The sequence below is a fragment of the Macaca nemestrina genome, chromosome 2, assembly GCF_043159975.1.
Source record: "Macaca nemestrina isolate mMacNem1 chromosome 2, mMacNem.hap1, whole genome shotgun sequence".
Lineage (NCBI taxonomy): Eukaryota > Metazoa > Chordata > Mammalia > Primates > Cercopithecidae > Macaca > Macaca nemestrina.
Window position 1 is genome coordinate 53320362 of NC_092126.1, and position 25358 is coordinate 53345719.

At 43.1% G+C, this 25358-nt stretch overlaps 1 protein-coding gene, 1 long non-coding RNA gene and 1 pseudogene across 4 annotated transcripts in view; 1 reads left to right on the forward strand and 2 right to left on the reverse strand.

Moving 5' to 3' along the window:
• LOC105463689 (glutamate rich 6) overlaps positions 1-1290 on the reverse strand; it is a 46246-nt gene extending 44956 nt beyond the window's left edge. For 2 of the 3 annotated variants that reach the window (XM_011710904.2, XM_011710902.2), the window contains exon 1: positions 828-1290. In XM_011710904.2, the coding sequence (XP_011709206.2) occupies positions 828-1206 (379 nt within the window). In that variant the 5' untranslated portion in view covers positions 1207-1290. The remainder of the gene's footprint in view (positions 1-827) is intronic. The other variant, XM_011710903.3, reaches the window with a different exon arrangement.
• LOC105463687 (uncharacterized) lies at positions 896-22077 on the forward strand. The gene is made up of 3 exons (XR_011619803.1): positions 896-999; positions 5308-5385; positions 21696-22077. It is a non-coding gene; the product is annotated as an uncharacterized lncRNA (long non-coding RNA).
• On the reverse strand, positions 21818-24131 carry LOC112423478 (U1 small nuclear ribonucleoprotein C-like; annotated as a pseudogene).
• Positions 24132-25358: the final 1227 nt, after the last annotated feature.

A 25358-nucleotide genomic window follows, 5' to 3' on the forward strand; every position in this document is an offset into this window, starting at 1 on the left:
AAAGAATTATCCAGACCAAAATGTCAATACTAGAGCTTGAGAAACCTACTCTAAAAGACTTCTCTGCTTCTTTTTTCAAGAAAGTGACTGGAGTGGCTTCAGTACAGGATGTTAAACACAATAGAGAGTTGTTTTTTTTTTTTTTTTGCAGGACGGTTTTAGTAGTACAACACCCTTGAGGCACTTCTCTGGAAATAATATGAGTGTGTGTGTGTGTGTGTGTGTGTGTGAGACAGAGACAGAGAGAGAGAGAGAGAAAGAGAGGGGGAGAGGGAGGGAAGGAAGAGGGAGGGGGAGAGGAGGGAGAAGGGATGGGGAAGAGAGAGAGAGAGACAGAGAGAGAGAGAGAGATGTAACGGTGTGAATGCACGCAAAAATGTTATAAAAATGAGCACTCCCATCAGCCTGGGCAACATAGTGAGACGCCAAATTAGCTGGGCGTGGTGGCGTGTGCCTGTAGTTCCAGCTACTCAGGAGGCTGCGATGGGAGGCTTGAGCCCAGGAGGTCGAGGCTGCAGCCACTGCACTCCAGCGTGGGCGACAGAGCGAGACTCTTGTTTCAAAATAAAAAAGCACTCCATACAGCAATGCTCAAGTTCAACTTTTATAGTGTTTCGCCTATATCCTAAATCGTGCATCATCACAACAGCTCAGCCAAGGGTTCAGTGCCTCTGACAAGGACGTGAGAGAAATTAGGTGTGTGGAACGGTGCATGCATTTAGGAATGAAGCACGACGCACAGGTCGACGAAGGCACGGGAGTGGGTGGACCAGGTGACCCCTGGGGACCAGAAAGCCCTCGAAGAAGGGGTGGGTCGGGGGCGGTACTTTTATGCGAGGAGGCACTGGAGGGTGGGCTGGCGCTCGGCATTTCGGTACTGGTCGCGCTCTGGCTGGGCACGCTCGTAGAGCTCAGGCTAGGGCTGACGATGCTGGCTAAGCGGGGGCGCACGTCTGGGAAGTCGTAGTCGTAGTCACCGATGTCCATGACCTTCCAGAGGTACTCGTCGCTGAACTTCTCAGGGGCCTCCGACTCCTGCTCTTCCCCCACAAACTCCTCCTCCACCTCCTCTTCCTCCTCCTCCACCTCCACCTCTTCCTCCTCCTCCTCCTCCATCTCTTCCTCCTCCTCCTCTAACTCCTCAGACTCCTTCTGGTTCTTCTTCCCCGGATGTCCGAAGCTGCTAGGCAAGCGCAAATGGGCCATGGCTGGCGGGAGGCGGGATTACAGCCAGCTCAGTGGCCGCGGCCCCTGTGGGCTCTGGCCGGCGTGCGCCTTTGTTGTGCGTTGGTCTCCCCTGGCAACTGCCTGCCCTGCGCCGCGGAGCCTCCCGGATTTAAAGCGGCAGGACCCGATTAGCCGGGTAGAATGTGGGTGCCGGCGGCCGGCAGGGGTCACCGCAAGCTTCTTTCTATCCCTGCTCTCCAGCGTCCGGCGTCTCTGAAACCCCTGGCAGCCTGCAGAGAAACGATCTTTTCTTCGTCTCTCAGCTTATTTGGAGCTTTTTTTTTTTTTTTTTTTTTTTTTTTTTAAACGGGTGGAGGAAGTGGCTTCTAGCGATGGACACACACAGTGCCATTTGATATTGCGAATGCTGGAGTCTGGTTATTGAGTAGACAGATGCTTGCTGGAGCTTCCAGTGAAACTTTATTTACAAAATCAGGCGCCAGTCCTTGGGCCCTCTTTTGCGGATATTTTTTAAATTACCTTAAATATTAATAAACGTATTAAAATTGCCTTAAATGTTAGTTGTCTTAAATATTGTTAGATTAATATTAATTAATCTTGATTAGCGAGATTTTTAGCCTCCCATAAATTTTGCTCGTTGCTGTAATCTGGGTCCTGCTTGGCCCATCTATCCATCCTGGAGCAGAAAATCCTGAAGCATCTGGCCACCTAGATACTACCTGCGTCCTTCTGGGACTTTGTATTTACTTAAATTTTTGTTTTATATATATATATATTTATATATATATATATATTTTATTTTTGAGAGACAGGGTGCCACTCTGTCACCCAGGCTGGAGTGCAGTGGCGGCATCGTGGCTCACTGCAGCCCTGAACTCTTGGGCTGCAGTGATCCTTCCACCTGGGTCTCCCAAGTGGCTAGGACAACAATGTGTGCCACCACGCCTGACCAATTTTATATATTATATTATATTATATTATATTATATTATATTATATTTATTTTGAGACGGAGTCTCGCTCTGTCGCCCAGGCTGGAGTGCAGTGGCGCGATCGCAGCTCACTGCAACCTCAGCCTCCCGGGTTCAAGCAATTCTCCTGCCTCAGCCTCCCGAGTAGCTGGGACTACAGACACATACCACCACACCCAACTAATTTTTTGCATTTTCAGTAGAGATGGGGTTTCACCGTGTTAGCCAGGATGATCTCGATCTCCTGACCTGGTAATCCGCCTGCCTCAGCCTCCCAAAGTGCTGGGATTACAGGCATGAGTCACTGCACCTGGCCTATATTATATTTATTTTGAGACAGGGTCTTACCCTGTCGCCCAGGCTGGAGTGCAGTGGTGCTATCTCAGCTCCCCAGCAACCTCTGCCTTCCGTCTTAAGCTGATCCTCCAGCCTCAGCCTCCCGAGTATCTGGGACTACTTTTTGTAGAGATGGCGTCCTGCTATGTTGCCCAGGCTGGTCTCAAATTCCTGGTCTCAAGTCCGGGGCTCAAGAGATCCTCCCAACTCGGCCTCCCAAAGTTCTTAGGATTACAGACTTGAGCTACTGTGCCTGGCTAGGGAATATTTTTGAAAGACGAGATCTTGCAGGCGAAAGGAGCAGGCAGCACAGATGAGAGGGTACATTTGAGTTGCTTTAAAAGGAAGGGCAAAATGTGGTGACCAGAGAGGAAAGTGAAAAGCTTTCCAGCAGGCTCAGGGCAGGAAAGGAGGGCCAGAACAGGGAATTATGTATACAGATATTGAGGTACAAATAAGATAAGTGGAATTTAAAAAAGAAAATAAGAAAAAGCACAATTCTTTTCTGGGCAATAGTAGCAGTTTGATGCTGGAAGCTATCTCAGAAGCTATGAAATTCAACCAGGGTCCTCAGAGAGCAGACTGGAAGTCAGGATGTGGGGATGTGACATGGGGCTGGCAGAGAGCAAGGGTGACAGTGCTTGTGCTTACTCTGAAGTGCCTGCTCTAGCTCAGTTCTGTGACTGCCCTGGCATTTTCTCAATTGTGTGGTGAATTGATTTGTTTAAGTACTCCTTGTTTAGACCCTCTATTTAAGGCCTTTTTTGAACATTTTATGGAATCTCGTTCCCTTGGATCTACTTACTATGCAAAGAACAGTGTCTTATTTTCCCACGAGTTGATGCCACTCTCTTGTTTTGGCTGTTCAGAGATAATATGATGCTGGGTCAGTTTACATTTTCCCCTTCCCCGTTCCTGGTGTCTAGCTTGACTCATGAATTTGAGATTTGAGAACCAGGCACCTGCCCTGACTAACTGTGACTTTGGGGTAATTGAGCCTCAGTTTCTTGGTGTGTAGAATGGAAATATCAGTACCTTTCCACTTAATTCATGGCGCTATTTTGAGATAAAATTTAATTATTCTTTATTTTCTTCATTTTTTTTTTTTTTTTCCTAAGATGGCATCTCAATGTGTTGCCTAGGCTGGTCTTGAACTCCTGGGCTCAAGCAATCCTCCCACCTCGGCCTCCCAAAGTGCTGGGATTACAGCTGTCTGGCCTATTTTCTTTTTGAGGATTGATTTTGTATTTTATTTTATTTTTTTAGGACCACATATCTCCGTTTAGAAAATGTTAGCTTCTAATGTAGTGAATGCTTCAGAGGTATATTAGTTCGGTTTCACACTGCTATAAGGAATTGCCTGAGGCTGAATAATTTATAACATAAACAGGTTTAATTGACTCACAGTGCCCCATAACTGTGGAGGCCTCAGGAAACTTACAATCATGGCGGAAGGTGAAGGGGAAGCAAGGCACGTCTTACTTGGTGGCAGGAGAGAGAGAGAGAGAGAGTGTAGGGGAAACTGCCACTTTTTTTTTTTTTTTGAGACAGAGTCTCGCTCTGTTGCCCAGGCTGGAGTGCAGTGGCACAATCTTGGCTCACTGCCAGCTTGGCCTTCTGGGTTCAGGTCATTCTCCTGCCTCAGCCTCCCGAGTAGCTGGGACTACAGGAGCCCGCCACCACGCCCGGCTAATTTTTTGTCTATTTAGTAGAGACGGGGTTTCACCATGTTAGTCAGGATGGTCTGGATCTCCTGCTCTCAGGTAATCCACCCGCCTTGGCCTCTCCAAGTGCTGGGATTACAGGTGTGAGCCACCGTGCCTGGCCAGAACTGCCACTTTTAAACCATCAGATCTCATGGAGAACTCCCTCACTATCACGAGACCACATGAGGGAAACCACTCCTATGATCTGATCACTTCCCACCAGGTCCTGCCCTCAACATGTGGGGATTACAATTCAAAATGAGATTTTGGTTGGGATACAGAGCCAAACCATATCAAGAGGTAATGGATTTTTAAAAAATTTCCTATCTCGAGTATATAATATTATGTAATTGTATTATATATATATAATATTGTATATTATCATCATTTGATATTTTGTTTGCCTTTCTTTGATTTTGTTTTTAATTGGCACATCATAATTGTACATACTCATGGGATACAGTGTGATGTTTCAATACGTGGTACATTGTGTGAAAATCAAATCAGAATATTTAGCATATCCATCACCTCTTATATTTATTATTTGTATTAGTTCCTTCACACTCTGCTAATAAAGACATACTTGAGGCTGGGTAACTTATAAAGGAAAAAGGTTTAATTTACTCACAGTTCAGCATGGCTGGAGAGGCCTCAGGAAACTTACAATTATGGCAGAAGGGAAAGCAAACACATCCTTCTTCACATGATGGCAGGAAGGAGAAGTGCTGTGCAAAAGTGGGGAAAGCCCCTTATAAAACCATCAGATCTCGTGAGAACTCACTCACTATCATAAGAACAGCAGCATGGTGGTAATTGCCCCCATGATTCAATTACCTCCCACAAGGTTCCTCCCACGACGCATGGGGATTATGGGAACTACAATTCAAGATGACATTTGGGTGGGGACACAGCCAAACTATATAATCATTTCTTTGTGATGAGAACATTCAATATTCTCTCTTCTAGCTATTTTAAAATATGTAATATTGTTAACCATAGTCACTCTACTGTGCAGTAGAACTCCAGACCTTATTCCTCCTATCTAACTATAACTTTGTACTTGTTGACCAACCTCTCTTTATTTTCTCTCTGTCCTACCCTCCCCAGCATCTGGTAGCCACTGTCCTACTAAGTACTTCTGTGAGATCAACTTCTTTGGATTCCACGTATGATCAAGATCATGAGGTGTTTGTCTTTCTATGCCTGGCTTATTTCACTTCACATAATGTCCTCCAGATTCATCCATGTTGTTGTGTATGACAGGATTTAATTCTTTTTTATGGCTGAATAGTATTCCATTGTATCTATATACCACTTTTTCTTTTTTTGAGACAGATTCTTGCTCTATTGTCTAGGCTAGAGTGCAGCAGTGCAATCATGGCCCACTGCAGCCTGAAATTCCTGGGTTCAAGTGATCCTTCCACCTCAGCCTCCCCAGTAGCTAAGACTACAAGTGTGTGCCATCATGCCTGGCTAATTTTTAAATTTTCTGTAGAGACAGAGTCTTACTATTTTGCACAGGCTGGTCTTGAACTCCTGGTCTCAAGTGAGTCTCCCACCTTGGCCTCCCAAAGTTCTGGCAGTATAGGTGTGAGCCACCATACTCTGGCAGATTATTATCATTATTATTATTATTTAGCTTTTGAGTTCCTCATATATTCTGATATGAACCCCTTGTCAGATGTATGATTTGCAAATATTTTCTCCTGTTCTGCAACTTGTCTCTTCACTCCGTTAATTGTTTCCTTTGCTGTGCAGAAGCTTTTTAGTTTGAAATAATTCTATTTGTCTATTTTTCTTTTTGTTGCTTGTGCTTTTGGGGTCTTATCAAAAAAATCCTTGCTCAGAACAATGTCATGAAGCATTTCCCCTATGTTTTCTTCTACTAGTTTTATTGTTTCAGGTCTTACACTTAAGTCTTTAATCCATTTTGATTTGATTTTTGTATATGGTAAAATATACGGGTCTAGCTTTATTCTTCTGCATGTGGATATCCAATTTCCATCACCATGTATTGAAGAGACTGTCTTTTCTCCATTGTGCTTTCTTGGAACCTTTGTTGAAAATCAGTTGGCTCTAAGTATGTGAATTTATTTTTGTGTTCTCCATTCTGTCGCATTGGTCTGTGTGTCTGGTTTTTTGTCAGTATCATGTTGTTTTAGTTACTACAGCTTTGTAGTATATTTTGAAGTCAGGTAGTGTGATGCCTCCAGCTTTGTTCCTTTTGTTTCCTTTTCTGTTTTCCATTTTCTCTCAAAGACTGCCATGAATACCACCACTTTGAGAAAGGCAGGAAAGTGAATTTTTGTCCAGCTTAAACTTCTTATTTGCATATAGAATATTTTGAATGGGCTATAGATAGCTCCCTAGCACATCTGTGAAGAAAGTACAGTATCTCTTCAGAATACCTTAATTAAGCATTGTTCTGATTCATGGTAGAAGAACAACTTGAAAGAACTGTAGCTTTGATGATGGCTAATTAAGAATGTTCCTAAAGCTGGGCGCAATGGCTCATACCTGTAATCCTAGCACTTTGGGAGGCCAAGGTGGGAGGATTGCTTGAGCCTAGGGGGTTGAGGCTGCAGTGAGCTGTAATTGCACCCCTGCACTCCAGCCTGGGCAACAGAAAAAAAAAAGTGCCTGGTTGCATTAGCTATGAGGGGCATCTTTCTAAACATCACATTCTCTTCTCCCGACAAGCTCTTTTCAGAAGATGATTTCTGAATGCCCATTTCTGCCTCTTAATTAGCAGTGGCATCCACTTTATCCTTGCTCTTAATATTTTGTTATTGTTGTTACTATTCATGTACTCTTGTCTCCTTAAATACCTGGTTATTTTTTATCCTATGCCAGATGTTATTTGAAAAAAAAATGGTGGACAAATTTGAGGTTCAGGATTAAGTTCCTCTGGAAGGAATTATATTTGCTTTAGGAAGGCACCTAGGAGGCCTCATAATTCAGGATCATCTTAATCCAATTTCAGTGATTACAATGATTCAAAACTAGATTGTGTCCCTACAAGGGTATTCTATTTCTACTTCACCCTTATGCTTAAAATATGCTTAAAATGCAGCCCTTCAGGCCCCAGTCTCAGGTGGGGAGTTACCAGCACCTCTCTTCTACCCTTGGTTGGCTTTGACTCTCATTTTTCCATTTTCTTAGCCAGTCAAGACCATTATAAATCTTACTCAGACTCTCAGTTACCTGTTCTAGAATTGGCAAATGCTTCAGGGGAAAAGCAAGCCCAAAGACACCTCTCCAGATTCTCCTCTTCTTCATTATCTTAGCCTAGTTATTTTAAAGTGCCTTGCTAGTTCTTCTGTGCCTTTATGAGTTTTCAACAAATACATTTGTCTGGCTTTTGCAGATGTCCTCAGTGGGAAAATTACATAGCTCATCATTACCGGAATAGAAGTACTTTATGGAAAGTGGCAACTGTCTTTGGTGGGGAAATATATAAAAGGTGATATGTGGTCTGAATGTGCTCCAGAGTTCATGTGTTGAAACTTACTCATCAGTGTGAGAGTATTAAGAGGTGGAGGCCTTTAGGGAGTGAGTCAGTTATGAGGGCAGAGCCCTCATGAATGGGATTAATTACCTTACAAAAGGGCTTGAGAGAACTTGCATCTCTTTTATACATCTGCCATGTGAGGACAGTGTTTGTCACTCCTGGACACAGCAACAAGGCACCATCTTGGTAGCCGAGAGACCAGGCCCTCATCAGGCACTAAACCTGGTGGCACCTTGGTTTTGGACTTCCCAGTCCTCAGAACTGTGAAAAGTTTCTGTTGTTTATAAATTACCCAGTCTGAGGTATTTTGTTTTCGAAGTACAAATGGACTAAGGTAGGTTTATGGGAATGAGTGCATGAAATCTCAACCTTAGGAAAGGATATAGGGTTGAAGTTCTAGGAAGGAAGCTTCGTCTTCTAAAGAAGATATAGGGTAGGTTGTGTAACAAAGAAAAATATGTTAGTTCCAACAAGATTGCAGTGCATTGATTTCTCTCCCATAGTAGTCCAGAAGAAGATAGTTTAGATTATTGGGGCAGCTCTGATCTACAAGCATCCAGGGACTTAGGTTTCATCTATCTTGTTGCACCACCATCCCCTAAGACGAGGTCCTCACCCTCACACTAGATACCATATCAATATTCTGGTTGGGAAGGAAAGAGGAAGAAGAAGGCAGCCAGATTTTTGCTTGCTTGCTTGTTTATTTTAAAGAATATAATCTGGAAGTTGAATGCATCACTTCCATCCACACATTATTGGTCCAAACCAATTATTTGCACAGCCATAGCTAGAGGCCAGAGAGGATTGGACGCATCACTTCTTGCTGGGAAACTGTATGACTTGCTAAAAGTTGTGACAGCATGTAGGGATGGCCAGTGATTGTAATGTAGGAAGAAGAGTAGCATAGACCCTGGGGAACAATTAGCAGTCTCCATCATGGACCCTGGTTAAGAGAGGTAGAGAATTACATCTAATTCCCACAGTGGGCTAATGGGACAAGCCCAGCCAGGAGAGACACCAATATGGCTTCATACATGAGGAGGGACACCTGATACTTCTGTGTGTTAAGGGAGGATGAATTCAAGTGGTGGTTGTCAAACTAGAGCATGCATCAGAATTATGTGGAAGGCTCATTAAAATATAGATTGCTGGCTGGGCATGGTGGCTCATGCCTGTAATCCCAGCACTTTGGGAGGCTGAAGCAGGTGGATTGCCTGAGCTCAGAGTTTGCGATCAACCTGGGCAACATGGTGAAACCCCGTATCTACTAAAATTAAAAAAAAAATGAGCTGAGCGTGGCAGCGTGCACTTGCAGTTCTAGCTACTTGGAAGGCTGAGGCAGAAGAATTACTTTAACTTGGGAGGCGGAGGTTGCACTGAGCTGAGATTGCGCCACTGCATTCCAGCCTATGCGACAGAGCGAGACTCCATCACACACACACACACACACACAAAGGATTGCTGGCAAGATGGCTGAATAGAAACAGCTCCAGTCTGCAGCTCCAAGGGAGATCGATGCCGAAGATGGGTGATTTCTGCATTTCCAACTGAGGTATCTAGTTCATCTCATTGGGACTGGTTAGACAATGGGTGCAGCCCACAGAGGGCGAGCTGAAGCAGGGTGGGGTGTTGCCTCACCTGAGAAGTATAAGGGATTGGGGAACTCCCTTCCCTAGCCAAGGGAAGCCGTGAGGGTCTGTGCCGTAAGGAATGGTGCACTCTGGCGTAGATACTACGCTTTTCCCATGATCTTCACAACCCGCACAGCAGGAGATTCCCTCTGGTGCCTAGGCCATCAGGGCCCTGGATTTCAAGCATAAAACTAGGTGGTCATTGGGGTAGACACTGAGCTAGCTGCAGGAGTTTTTTTTTTTTCATACCCCAGTGGCACCTGGAATGCCAGCAAGAGAGAACCATTCACTCCCCTGGAAAGGGGGCTGAAGCCAGGGAGCCAAGTGGACTAGCTCAGCAGATCCCACCCCCACAGAGCCCAGCAAGGTAAGATCCACTGGCTTGAAATTCTTGCTGCCAGCACAACAATCTGAAGTCAACCTGGGATGCTCGAGCTTGGTGGGGGGAAGGGCGTCCACCATTACTGAGGCTTGAGTAGGTAGTTTTCCCCTCACAGTGTAAACAAAGCCACCAGGAAGTTTGGACTGGGTGGAACCCACCACAGCTCTGCAAATCCGCGCTGTAACCAGACTGCCTCTCTAGATTCCTGCTCTCTGGGCAGGGCATCCCTGAAAAAAAGGCAGCAGCCCCAGTCAGGGGCTTATAGATAAAATCCCCATCTCCCTGGGACAGAACAACTGGGGGAAGGGGCAGCTGTGGGTGCAGCTTCAGTGACTTAAACGTTCCAGCCTGCCGACTCTGAAGAGAGCAGCTGATCTTCCAGCACAGTGTTCGAGCTCTGCTAAGGGTCAGACTGCCTTCTCAAGTGGTTCCTTGACCCCTGTGTCTCCTGACTGGGAGACACCTCCCATCAGGGGCCGACAGACACCTCATACAAGAGAGCTCCAGCTGGCATCTGGCAGGTGCCCCTCTGGGATGAAGCTTCCAGAGAAAGGAATAGGCAGCAGTCTTTGCTGTTCTGCAGCCTCCGCTGGTGATACCCAGGCAAACAGGGTCTGGAGTGGATCTCCAGCAAACTCCAGGAGACCTGCAGCAGAGGGGCCTGACTGTTAGAAGGAAAACTAACAAACAGAAAGGAATAACATCAACATCAACAAAAAGGATGTCCACGCAGGGACCCCATCCAAAGGTCACCAACATCAAAGACCAAAGGTTGATAAATCCATGAAGATGCGGAGAAACCAGTGCAAAAAGGCTGAAAATTCCAAAACCCAGAATGCCTCTTCTCCTCCAAGGGATCACGACTCCTCGCCAGCATGGGAACAAAACTGCACGGAGAATGAGTTTGATGAACTGACAGAAGTAAGCTTCAGAAGGTGGGTAATAACAAACTCCTCCAAGCTAAAGGAGCATGTTCCAACCCAATGCAAGGAAGCTAAGAACCTTGAAAAAAGGTTAGAGGAATTGCTAACTAGAATAACCAGTTTAGAGAAGAACATAAATGACCTGATGGAGCTGAAAAACACAGCACGAGAACTTCATGAAACCTACATAAGTATTAACAGCCAAATTGATCAAACGGAAGAAAGGATATCAGAGACTGAAGATCAACTTAGTGAAATCAAGTGAGAAAACAAGATTGGAGAAAAAAGAATGAAAAGGAATATGGGACTATGAAATCCAAGAATTATGGGACTGTGTGAAAAGACCAAATCTACATTAATTGGTGTACCTGAAAGTGACGGGGAGAATGGAACCAAGTCGGAAAATACTCTTCAGAATATTATCCAGGAGAACTTCCCCAACCTAGCAAGACGGCCAACATTCAAATTCAGGAAATACAGAGAACACCACAAAGATGCTCCTCGAGAAGAGCAACTGCAAGACACATAATCGTCAGATTCACCAAGGTTGAAATGAAGGAAAAAATGTTAAGGGTAGCCAGAAGGAAAGGTCAGGTTACCCACAAAGGGAAGCCCATAAGACTAACAGCAGATCTCTGCAGAAATCCTACAAGCCAGAAGAGCGGGGGCCAATAGTCGACATGCTTAAAGAAAAGAATTCTTAAAGAAAAGAATTTTCAACCCAGAATTTCACATCCAGCCAAACTAAACTTCATAAGTGAAGGAGAAATAAAATCCTTTACAGACAAGCAAATGCTGATTTTGTCACAACCAGGCCTGCCTTACAAGAGCTCCTGAAGGAAGCACTAAACATGGAAGGAACACCCAGTACCAGCCACTGCAAAAACATACCAAGTAAAGACCATCAACACTATGAAGAAATTGCATCAACTAACGGCAAAATAACCAGCTAGCATCATAATGACAGGATCAAATTCACACATAACATATTAACTTAAATATAAATGGGCTAAATACCGCAATTAAAAGACACAGACTGGCAAATTGGATAAAGAGTCAAGACCCATCAGTGTGCTGCATTGAGGAGACCCATTTCATGTGCAAAGATACACATAGACTCAAAATAAAGGGATGGAGGAATATTTGCCAAGCACATGGAAAGCAAAAAAAAACAAGGGTTGCAATCCTAGTCTCAGATAAAACACTCTTTAAACCCACAAAGATCAAAAGAGACAAGGACATTAAATAATGGTAAAGGGATCAATGCAACAAGAAGAGCTAACTATCCCAAATATATATGCAGCCAATACAGGAGCACCCAGATTCATAAAGCAAGTTCTTAGAGACCTACAAAGAGACTTAGACTCCCACACAATAATAATGGGAGACTTTAACACCCCACTGTCAATATTAGATCAACGAGACAGAAAATTAACAAGGATATTCAAGACTTGAACACAGCTCTGGACTAAATGGACCTAAGAGACATCTACAGAACTCACCACTCCAAATCAACAGAATATACATTCTTCTCAGTACCACATCACACTTATTCTAAAATTGACCACATAATTGGAAGTAAAACACTCCTTAGCAAATGTAAAAGAATAGAAATCATAACAAACAGTCTCTCAGACCACAGTGCAATAAAATTAGAACTCAGGATTAAGAAACTCACTAAAAATTGCACAACTACATGAAAATTGAACAACCTGCTCTTGAATGACTACTGGGTAAATAATGAAGTTAAGGCAGAAATAAATAAGTTATTTGAAACCAATGAGAACAAAGACACAATGTACTATAATCTCTGGGACACATTTAAAGTAGTGTTTAGAGGGAAATTTGTAGCACTAAATGCCCACAAGAGAAAGCATAAAAGATCTAAAATCGACACTGTAACATCACAATTAAAAGAACCAGAGAAGCAAGAGTAAACAAATTCAAAAGCTAGTGTAAGACAAGAAATAGCTAAGATCATAGCAGAACTGAAGGAGATAGAGACATGAAAAACCCTTCAAAAAATCAATGAATCCAGGAGCTGGTGTTTTAAAAAGATCAACAAAATAGATAGACAACTAGTCAGACTAACAAAGAAGAAAAGAGAAAAGAATCAAATAGATGCAATAAATGATAAAGAGGATATCACCACTGATCCCACAGAAATACAAAATACAAATATCACCACTGATCCCACCACTGATCCCATGAGAGAATACTATAAACACCTCTATGCAAATAAACTAGAAAATCTAGAAGAAATGACCAGGCGCGGTGGCTCACGCCTGTAATCCCAGCACTTCGGGAGGCCGAGGCGGGTGGATCATAAGGTCAGGAGATTGAGACCATTGAGACCAATGGTGAAACCCCGTCTCTACTAAAAATGCAAAAAATTAGCTGGGTGTGGCAGAAGGTGCCTGTAGTCCCAGCTGCTCGGGAGGCTGAGGCAGGAGAATGGCGTGAACCTGGGAGGCGGAGCTTGCAGTGAGCAGAGATTGCACCACTGCACCCCAAGCTGGGTGACAGAGCGAGACTCTGTCTCAAAAAAAAAAAAAAAAAAAAAAAAATCTAGAAGAAATGGATAAATTCCTGGACACATACACCCTCCCAGGTCTAAAACAGGAAGAAGTAGAATCCCTGAATAGACCAATAACAAGTTCTGAAATTGAGGCAGTAATTAATAGCCTACCAACCAAAAAAAGTCCAGGACTAGACGGATTCACAGCCAGATTCTACCAGAGGTACACAAAGGAGCTGGTACCATTCCTTCTGAAACTATTTCAAACAATAGAAAAAGAGGGAATCCTCCCTAACTCATTTTATTAGGCCAGGATCATCCTGATACCAAAACCTGGCAGAGACACAACAAAAAAAGAAAATTTCAGACCAATATCCCTGATAAACATCGATGCGAAAATCCTCAATAAAATATTGGCAAACTGAATCCAGCAACACATCAAAAAGCTTAGTCACCATGACCAAGTTGGCTTCATCCCTGGGATGCAAGACTGGTTTAGCATACACAAATCAATAAATGTAATCCATCACATAAACAGAACCAACGACAAAACCACATGATTATCTCAATAGATGCAGAAAGACCTTCGACAAAATTCAACAGCCCTTCATGCTAAAAACTCTGAATAAACTAGGTATTGATGGAACGTATCTCAAAATAATAAGAGCTATTTATGACAAACCCACAGCCAATATCATACTGAATGGGGAAAAACTGAAAGCATTCCCTTTGAAAACTGGCACAAGACAAGGATGTCCTCTCTCACCACTCCTATTCAACATAGTGTTGGAAGTTCTGGCCAGGGCAATCAGGCAAGAGAAAGAAATCAAGGGTATTCAAATAGGAAGAAAGGAAGTCAAGTTGTCTTTGTTTGCAGATGACATGATTGTATATTTAGAAAACCCCATTGTTAGAATGGTGATCATTAAAAAGTCAAGAAACAACAGATGCTGGAGAGGATGTGGAGAACTAAGAATGCTTTTACACTGTTGGTGGGAGTGTAAATAAGTTCAACCATTGTGGAAGACAGTGTGACAATTCCTCAAGAATCTAGAACCAGAAATACCATCTGACCTAGCAATCCCATTACTAGGTATATACCCAAAGGATTATAAATCATTCTACTATAATGACACATGCCCACGTATGTTTATTTCAGCACTGTTCACAATGGCAAAGACTTAGAACCAACCCAAATGATCATCAGTGATAGACTAGATAAAGAAAATGTGGCACATATACACCATGGAATACTATGCAGCCATAAAAAGGGCTGAGTGCATCTCCTTTGCAGGGACATGGATGAAGCTGGAAACCATCATTCTCAGCAAACTAACACAAGAACAGAAAACCAAACACTGCATGTTCTCACTCATAAGTGGGAGTTGAACAATGAGAAAACATGGACACAGGGAGGGAAACATCACACACCAGGGCCTTTTGGGGAGTGGGGAGCTAGGGGAGGGATAGCATTAGGAGAAATACCTAATGTAGATGACGGGTTGATGGGTGCAGCAAACCACCATGGCATGTGTATACCTATGTAACAAACGTACAAGTTCTGCACATGTATCCCAGAACTTAAAGTGTAAATACACACACACACACACACACACACACACAGATAGATAGATAGATAGATGGATAGATAGATAGATAGATAGATAGATAGATAGATAGATAGATAGATAGATAGAAAGATAGACAGACAGATAGATAGATAGATTGCTGAGTGTCATGCCCTGGACTTTTTTTTTTTTTTTTTTGAGACAGGATCTTTCTCTGTTGCCCATGCTGCAGTGCAGTGGCACTTTCATAGCTCACTATAACCTTGAACTCCCAGGCTCAAGTGATTCTCCTACCTCAGCCTCCTGAGTAGCTAGGACTACAGGTGCATACCACCATGCCTGGCTAATTTTTTTTTTTTTTTTGAGAGATTGGGTCTTCCTATGTTGTTGCCCAGGTTAACCTCAAACTCTTGGCCTCAAGTGATTATCTTGCCGTGGCCTTCAATGTGCTGGATTACAGGTGTGAGTCACGGGCACCTGGGCTCCTCTGGATTTTTGATTCGGTAGGTCTGGGACAGATCTGGGAATTTTTTTTTTGTGATGGAGTCTCACTCTGTCACCCAAGCTGGAGTGCAGTGGCCCAATCTCAGTTCACTGCAAGCTCCGCCTCCCGGGTTCACGCCATTCTCCTGCCTCAGCCTCCCGAGTAGCTGGGACTACAGGCGCCCGCCACCATGCCTGGCTAATTTTGTTTTGTTTTGTTTTGTATTTTTGGTAGACACGGGGTTTCACCATGTTAACCAGGATGGTCTCGATCTCCTGACCTCGTGGTCCGCCCGCCTCAGCCTCCCAAAGTGTTGGCATTACAGGCTTGAGCCACTGCGCCCAGCCTAGAATTTTTATTTCTAACAATTTTCCAAATGATGCTGATGCAGCTGCTTCAGGGATGAAACTTTAAGAACACCGCATCTTGTGCTCAATTAGCTTGTATTGGATTTGCTTCTACGAGTTGATGAAAAGGAATATGTATAACAATAATATAATCGAACTCGACATTTTCAGCTGCGGGATTCTAGAATCCTTCACCATTGTATTATTGAGGGGATCATTGAAGTCTAGGTAAACTCCTTAACATGGATGAACATAATCACTTCACTTTTTGATTTCTTAATACCTGCTTTCTTTCTCCCTTGTTAATCCCAGTAGAATATCCTGGAAAGCCAGTTAAAGCTCCTCACTTGAAGAATCACTGATTAGCAGATTTCAGTGTGTGCTTACTTCAGAAAGACGTGTGCAGCATATTATTTTTATAACTTTTAATTCATACTTTAATGAGAATTTTATGAATATAGGTAGGTCTTGGTTCTTCAGTACAAGATAGGGCATGATTTGTTTAATTGATTCCCTTATTTATTTATTTATTTATTTATTTATTTATTTATTTATTTTTTTGAGATGGAGTCTCGCTCTGTCACCCAGCTTGGGGTGCAGTGGTGCAATCTCTGCTCACTGCAAGCTCCGCCTCCCGGGTTCACGCCATTCTCCTGCCTCAGCCTCCCGAGTAGCTGAGACTACAGGCGCCTGCCTCCACGCCCGGCTAATTTTTTTGTATATTTAGTAGAGACGCGGTTTCACCGTGTTAGCCAGGATGGTCTCAATCTCCTGACCTAGTGATCCACCCGCCCCAGCCTTCCAAAGTGCTGAGATTACAGGCGTGAGCCACCACTCCCAGCCCCCTTTTTTAATTTTAAGAGATTGAATTTTTTAAGTAACTGAATTCCCATATTAGCTACAGAATGGAATTAAAAACAAGGACAGATCAATTTGAAAATGATTATGTCAGACCAGGCTCGGTGGCTCATGCCTGTAATCCCAGCACTTTGGGAGGCCAATTTGGGTGGATCAGCTGATGTTGGGAGTTGGAGACCAGCCTGACCAGCATGGAGAAACCCCATCTCTACAAAAAATACAAAATTAGCCAGGCGTGATGGTGCATTTCTGTAGTCCCAGCTACGTGGGAAGTGGAGGCTTGAACCCGATTTGCTTGAACCGGAAAGGCAGAGGTTGCAGTGAGCCAAGATCTTGCCATTGCACTCCAGTCTGGGCAACAAGAGCGAAACTCCATCTCAGAAAAATAAAAATTAAAAAAAAAAAATTATGCCTTCCGGGGAAATTACTAAAATGGATAGAATCTATAGGTTTCATTTTTGATGACTGGCATCTGCAACTTAGCTGAGGTTGGGTCGTTTTATTTCCAATTTCAGTTGCATTTAGCAGGCAAGGGGGAGAGGTGATCCTTTACTCCTTGTTATCGAAATCGTTCCGAAGTGGGATAGTAGAGGACAGAACTGGAAAAACAGGAAGGAGCCCAAGTGTGAAGGAAACAAAAAAGGTGGCACTAACAGGGACAGAAGCAAGGCCCAGGGCGTCATGTCCCAAGCAGCAGGTGGCTAGTCCTGTGCTGTTCTTTTCTCAAGCATAGAGAATCCAATCTGGTGGAAATGAGTTGGAGATGCAGTTTCAAGAGAAAACTTGCCGAGTGTCTTGATGTTAGATACTGAGGCAGATCACTACAATCATTATATCAAAAGTTCAGGCAAGGAATCTGAATAGATAGAAAAGCCAAGAGACCTAGACAGGAGGTCAGGTGGGACTGTAGCCACCACCCAATACTGTCCCTGAAGCATTCAGGGAATTGGATCTCACTTGAGGAGAAGTAACTGTCAGTTCAAACTCTACTAGTTTTGTGGGGAAGCACATTATAGAGAGGGGCAGGGTGGCTTCTGGGCAGTTAGATGTTGTTTCAAACAAGTAGGTGACACTGCCTGGACTAAAAAAGTGACTCTTTCTGGTGCTGAAGTCTTTGGGGCACCCAGGCTGAGTCAGAAAGGCCCTACCCTTAAAGCTACCCATCCAGAACACCCTGATGAAATGGAAGACCTCAAATCCCAGGAAGACTTGAGAGGCTTTTCCTCTAAAACGTGGTGCACTGATTGATTGATTGATTGATTGAAATGGGGTCTCACTCTGTCACCCAGGCTGGAGTACAGTGGCATAATCATAGCTCATTGCAGCCTTGACATCCTCAGTTTAAGTGATCTTCCTGCCTCCCAAGTAAGTGGGATCACAGGTGTGCACCACCACACCTGGCTAATTTTTTTAATTTAAAAAAGTTTTTGTAGAGACGAGGTCTCACTATGTTGCCCAGGTTGGTCTTGAACTGCTGAGCTCAGGTGATCCTTCTGCCTCAGCCTCCCAAAGTACTAGGATTACAGGCATGAGCCACTGCACCCGTTCGTTTGGGCCAACTTTTCCCATTTGGAATGAGTGTATTTACCCAATGCTTGTACCCCCATTGTATTTAGGAAGTAACTAACTTGCTTTTGATTTTACAGGCTCTTAGGTGCTCTTAGGTCCGTTGTCTCAGATGAGACTTTGGACTGTGGACTTTTGAGTTAATGCTGAAATGAGTTGACTTTGAGGGACCATTGGGAAGGCTTGGTTGGTTTTGAAATGTGAGGACATGAGATTTGGAAGGGGCTAGGGGTGGAATGATATGGTTTGACTGTGTCCCCACCCAAATCTCACCTCAAATTGTAATAATCCCCACATGTCAAAGGTGGGACCAAGTAGAGATAATTAAATCATGGAGGTCATTTCCCTCATACTGTTCTCTTGACAATGAATAAGTCTCATGATATCTGATGGTTTTATAAAGGGGAGTTCCCCTGCACATGCTCTCTTGCCTGCTGCCATGTAAGACATGCCTTTGCTCCTCCTTTGTGTTCCACCATGAATGTGAGGCCTCCCCAGCCATGTGGAGCTGTGAGTCCATTAAGCTTTTTTTCCTTTATAAACTACCTAGTCTCAGGTAGGTCTTTATTACAGCATGAGAACAGACTAATATACTGCTATAACAAATTACGGTAGACTGGATGGCTTATAAACAATGGAAATTTATTTCTCACAATTCTGGAGGCTGTGGGAAATAAATCAGGGTGCCAGCATGGTCAGGTTCTGGGGAGGGCCCTCTTGCAGGTTGCAGGCTGCTTTCTTCCTATTTTATCTCACATGAAGCAAAGACAGTGAGAAAGCTCTCTGGGGTTCCTTTTGTAAGGACACTAATCCCATTCATGAGGACTCTACCCTCATGACCTAATTACCTCCTGAAGACCTTACCTCCTAATACTATCATAGTGGGGGTTAGGATTTCAACATACGAATTTTGGGAGGACACAGACATTTAGTCCATTGCAAACCCCTTTGAGTCAGTAACTGTCCAGTTGTGAGAAATTAAAAGAGAACAATCATGTGTCTCTAGGGGCAAAACTCAGGTGAGAGGGGAAGTTTGGTGTGGCTCTGGGATCCTACATCAGCAAAGTGGCTCCATCTATACCTCAGCCCTTTCTATTCACTCTTATTTAACTTTATAACAGTAGTTCATTTTATTTTTTTTCATTTTACGGATGAGGAAACAGAGTCAGAGAGAGGCCAAATACCCTGCCCTAAGTCCCACAGGCAGCAGGCGAAGCTAGAATTGAACCCAAGTGGTCTAGCTCCAGCAGCTGAGCTGTTTGTCACTGAGCTATGCCGTCTCTCTGTATCTTCATCCTCCTGTCCTTACCAGTGGAGTGGATCCTTCTTGTCTACATTTAAACACGCCTCATCTTGCCATCTTAAATGCAGCCCTCCCTTGACCAGATATCTGCCTGCTGCTAATTCCCCCTCTCTGCCTTTTACCGACACAGATTTGAAGGAGCTGACCACTTGTATTATCTGTTTCCTTACCTCTCCCACAGTGCTCACTTCACTCCAGGCTGATTTCACCTTCCACCATTCAGCCACATCCACTGCTGCTAAGGTCACCATAACATCTCTGGTGCTGAATCCGATGGAGATTTTTTGGTCATCATGTTGTACATCTCCTCTTGGCAGTTTCCAGTATTGTGATTTCCTGTCTCCTTGAGACTGTCTCATCTCTTAGCTTGGATAACTCTCAGTTTTCATCCTACCTCTTTAGTCTTCCTCCTTAACTCTTCTGCTTGGCTAATATTCTTCTATGAAACCTTTACATATTGCAGTGACTCATGCCTCATCCCTGATCTCCCTTCTCTTCTAAATCTACCCCTTTTCCCTAAATAAGCTTATCTCCACCCATGACCACATTTACCATGTACACCCTGAGGATCCAAGTGTGTACCTCTAGATGACATCAGGACCCTTTGGTATAAGTTTCAGAGCCTCTGCTACTTGTCTTTTACAGAGCTTTTTATGCATGTGATTATTTAATTATGTAAATAGTTGTTTAAGGCCAGCCCATCTGATAGAATGTTGAGCTCCATGTGGGCAGAGGCTGCCCCAGTGTGGCTGTCTGCCCTGCTCCCAGCACCCAGCACCATCTCTTGCCTCTAAGCGGGGCTCAAATAAATGAATTAATGACTTACCATCTTCAGAATGTTCAACCCCATCTCTTTAATTGTTTGTTACATACAATTTTATCTGAGATGTTTAGAATGCTAACAAAAGAAAAAGTAGTTTATGCTAATGTGGTCTGTGTGACTACTGTATTACCAGTATCAAAAATAAGTGAGTTTTTTGGATATTTCTTTATATTATGTTAAGTTCTGGGATACATGTGCAGACCGTGCAGGTTTGTTACATACGTATACATGTGCCATGGTGGTTTGCTGCACCTATCAACCCATCATCTAGGTTTTAAGCCCCACATCTATTAGGTATTTGTCCCAATGCTCTCCCTCCCCCTGCCCCCATCCCCTGACAGGCCCCAGTGTGTGATGTTCCCCTCACTGTATTCATGTGTTCTCATTATTCAATTCCCACTTATGAGTCAGAACATGTGGTGTTTTGTTTTCTGTTCCTGTGTTAGTTTACTGAGAATGATGGCTTCCAGCTTCATTCATGTCCCTGCTAAAAAGAAGTGATTTTACACAAAAAGATGCTCAACATCGTTAGCCATCAGGGATATGCAAAACAAAACCACAATGAAGTACTACTTCACACTCACTAAGATGGCTATAGCTAAAAAGACAGTAACAAGTATTGGGAAGAATGCAGAGAAACTGGAACTCTCATACCCTATTGGAGGAAATGGAAAATGGTGCATCTGCTTTGGGAAGACAGTCTGGAAGTTCCTCAATATGTTAAACATGGAGTTGCCTTATGACCCAGCAATTCCACTTCAGTTCCACCAAAGAGAAATGAAGACATAGGTCCGCACACAAACTTGTACACATATGTTTGTATCAGCATTATTTGTAATAGTTAAAAAGTAGAAACAATCCAAGCATTCAGCCACTGATAAATGGATAATTAAAATGTAGTGTGTCCTTACAATGGAATATTACTTAGTGATAAAAATAAATGAATTATATATGCTACAACATGGATGAATCTTGAAAGCATTACGTTAAAGGAAAGCAGCCAGTCACAAAGGACTGTGTATATATTGTGTGATTCTATTTGTATGAAATATAGAATAGGCAAAACAGGCAAATCTGTAAAGAAAGTAGAGTCATGATTTTCTAGAATCAGTGGAGTTTGGGGAAATGGGGGGTGACCGCTGATGGGCATGTGGTTTCTTTTGGGGTGATGAATACGATCTAGAATTCATTGTGGTGTTCTTACACGTCTCTGTGAACATACTAAACACCACTGAATGGTACACTTCAAGTGGGTGAATTGTATGGTATGTGAACTATATCTCAAAAAAGTTGTTTTTTAAAAAGGAAAGGAAATGGTTTACTTTTGAGGGTAAATTGAAAGCTCCCCACCCAGATATTATTAACTACAGTTAATATAACAGCAGTACAGAGCACTGACCCTGCCATCTGCGTGTATCTTCATTCTGATATTCCTCTATCCATCTTGTATCCCTTGATTTTGCTCCCTTTTTTTTTAACTGATAGAGTTGATAATTTTATTTTCACATTTCACAATACAAATGAAAACTGCACTTTTTCTGGTCCCACTTCTCCCCTCCAATACTATTCTCTTTTTGATAGGAAGGAGGAGCAAGTCTTCTTTGTCATGCTGTTAAGAAAACACCCTGAGTCACAGCACCATGATCTCCCAGTGAAGCAGAACAAGTAATATAAAACTGATCTAAAGAGGCTTGCCTCTATTCTTATCTGTCTGGTCAAGTCATTTGGGGCCAAGTGGGCACCATTGTGGGAGGGTGGGAGGACTCATCACTGGCGGCCCAGGCATCATTGGCATGTGGCCTCCTGTATTAGTCTGTTCTCATGCTGCAGATAAACACATACTTGAGACTGGATAATTTATAAAGGAAAAAGGTTTAATGGACTCACAGTTTCATATGGCTAAGGAGGCCTCATAATCATGGTGGAAGACAAAGGAAGAGCAAAGGCATGTCTTACATGGCAGCAGGCAAGAGAGCGTGTGTGGGGGAACTCCCCTTTACAAAACTGTCAGATCTCGTGAGACTTATTCACTCCCACCGGGTCCCTCCCACCTCATGTGAAGATTATTACAACTCGAGGTGAGATCTGAGTGGGGACACAGAACCATATCACCTCCCATGGGCAGCCTCATTCCAGGAGCACATCCCATTGGCATCATCCAGGAGGAGGGGGGCCCATCATTGGCATCATGGGAGGGCCTCTCTGACGGGCTGCTGGCATCATACCTGGTGAAGAACAGAAAGAGCCTGGGTGGGAGAGGTTGGATCATCGCCCCTGCAGGAAGAGGAGCAGAGAACAGAGTCGGAGGTGTTCTTCCTTGTTGAGATGCAGTCTTTGTTCTGTCAGCCAGGCTCCGAGCCTGCTGTTCCATCCATTTCTGGTAGTAGTCTTTCACATTCTCTTTGTGTTTCCTCCCACTGCAGTGGTAGGTTCCCACAGATGGACAGGCATGGGTGAGGTATGTATTGCAGAAGTCACAACAAAACTTAGGCATGTTGCTCTGTAGCCCATTAATCACTCTGTTCCCTGATTTTGCTTTGTTTTGATGTGACATTGAAGCACTGCACATGCACAGAGCAGTTGATAGTTCTCCCCTCTTTGGATTGTTGGATGAAATTTTTTAGAATTTTATTTTTTATTGATACATAATAGATATACATATTTTGGGGGTACATGTGATAATTTAATACATTTATATAACTTGTTAAGAACAAAGCAGTGTAATTGGGACAGCCACCACCTTAAATACTTGTCCTTCCTTTTTGCTGGAAGCATTTGAATTATGCTCTTAGCTATTTTGAAATATACAATAGGCTATTCTAAACTATAATCACCCTACTGATCTATGAAACACTACGTCTTATTTCTTCTATTGGGTTAAATGATTTAATGTCTGCAATGCCCTTAGCATTGTGCCTGGCACATGGTAAATAAATATTAGCTGTTGTTATTCCGACCCAAAACAAGAACATTTTTTATTGTTACAGAAAAAATAGGACCATTGATTATGTTTCACCGTTTAAGTGGCTATTGTTTGCGTGCTTTTGACAGTTCTATCCCATGTCCAGCACATTTCCTTTCCCCCAGAGCTCCCTCCCCTCCACTTTCAACCTATTACAACAGGGTGTAATAATATGGACAAACACTAGAGGGCAGCATGCAACTGCAATGAAGAAAATCGGCATCAGCACACTTGAAACTCAGACAAGAAGACAGAAGATGTCTAGTATCAAAGGAAAGTGAAATGTCTTCCTTTAATATAGTGTCTTTGTAGTATTCTTCTATAGGAGGAAAGTATTATTACTCTGTCGGATGAGTATTCCTACTGGAAGGATAGCTGCGACATTTAAAAAATCCTGCTTGTATGTGCTTGCCATAAAGATGTCACACAACCATTTCCTCACGTGCTGTTCACTCCACACCCCAGCTCTCCTGAGAGCACTTAGCTTCTCCTGTGAGCTGGTTCCTCCGATGGGAGGCATTTGGAAGCCTACATTAGTATAGTGCTGCCTTACAACGCACTTTAATGTAGTATCTCGTCTCTGGGAGGCCCAGGAGTGCTTCAAATTCTAGGCTTCCCTGAGATGTCCAGTGCGTTTCTGCTGAGGTGTATGTATGCTGACTTGGCCTGAATCTCTCAGGGGGAGGGAACGTACCCCATCTTCACCTTTGTGTCCCCACCTTTGTGCAGTTTGCAGTGCTGGGCATGCCCTGGAGAAGGTGGATAATGTCTATTGGACTAAACTGCTTCATGAGCTGCAGCCAGAAAAAGAGGGAAATTTATGCTCACTTTAAGCCTGAGCAATGGGACTCTAAACTGCACCCCTAACCAGTGAATTTTGTTCATTATTTTTCTGTATCATAAAAACAGTTCGTGCTCATAATGGGCAAATCATACAAAGAGAACATCTAAAATATTCATAATCCCATCCATCCAATATTAACCTGGGGAATACTACAGATTCTTTTAACCTTATGTTAGAGTATAATATATAAATATGTGTGTGTGTGTGTACATATATATAGTGTTTACACTTATGGCAGCATGGAACACCTATCTTTAAAAATTTTTTTTTGAGACGGTGTCTATACTCTGTCACCCAGGTTGGAGTGCAGTGGCGTGATCTGACTCGCTGCAACCTTGACCTCATCCTCCCACCTCAGCCTCCTGAGTAGCTGGGACCACAAGCATGCACCACCATGCCCAGCTAATTTTTTGTATTTTTGGTAGAGATAGGGTTTTAGCATGTTGCCCGGGCTGGTCTTGAACTCCTGAGCTCAAGTGATCCTGCCTTGGACTCCCAGAGTTCTGGGATTACAGGTGTGAGCCACCGTGCCCAATCTTACATCTATCTTTTTTTTTTTTTTAAACTAATCCCTTTCTTTTGGGAATTTAAGCTGTTTCTCAATTTTTGCTTTTTAAAAGAGCAGTCTGGTGAATATTCGTGTAGCTAAGTGTAAGCCCACATTCTTTATTAGTGTCTTAGGATAAATTCCCAGAGGCAGAATTTCTGGGTGATGGGTAATTTACATTGTCACCAATAGTGACAGTGCCCTTGATCAGATGAAGAGTTTTAATTAAATGTCACACCAGAACTCCATAATCTTGTCTCAGTCTTGTCATCGCTGCTCAAAACATTTGGTGAACTCTGTTTGGTGATCCAGGCTATGACTCATATAAGAAAATAAATCTTAATCTCTCATCTTGCCTTTGATCTTTGACTGTTCGAGAAAATCTAATTTACCACAAAAGGACAGAGACAGCAACTATGGCAGATTTTCATATAGGTGTTCCACCAGAGTCAGGAGGAGATAGGAAAGTGCTTCCCATACTGTTCTGAATAGTGGCAAATCAGAGAATGTTAGGTGTCCCAGAGGCCAGCTCTCATTGTAGATGTCCTGTTTAATTATTAAAAGAGTAGTGTCCTTGCACCCCATGTATTCTCCAGGTGTATCCTACTTGATTCTTTTCCAATTTGAATGTGGATTTTTTTCTTTCTCCTATAATTTATCTAAGTCTTTTTGGAAATTAGAATGGAACTTCCCCATCATCTGAAGACTCCTTATGGATTGAATAAGGAGGGCCCTCTTGACTGGTTTGTTTGCTTTTCTTTCTTTCTTTCTTTCTTTCTTTCTTTCTTTCTTTCTTTCTTTCTTCTTTCTTTCTTTCTTTCTTTCTTTCTTTCTTTCTTTCTTTTTTTCTTTCTTTCTTTCTTTCTGTCTCTCTCTCTCTTTCTTTCCCTT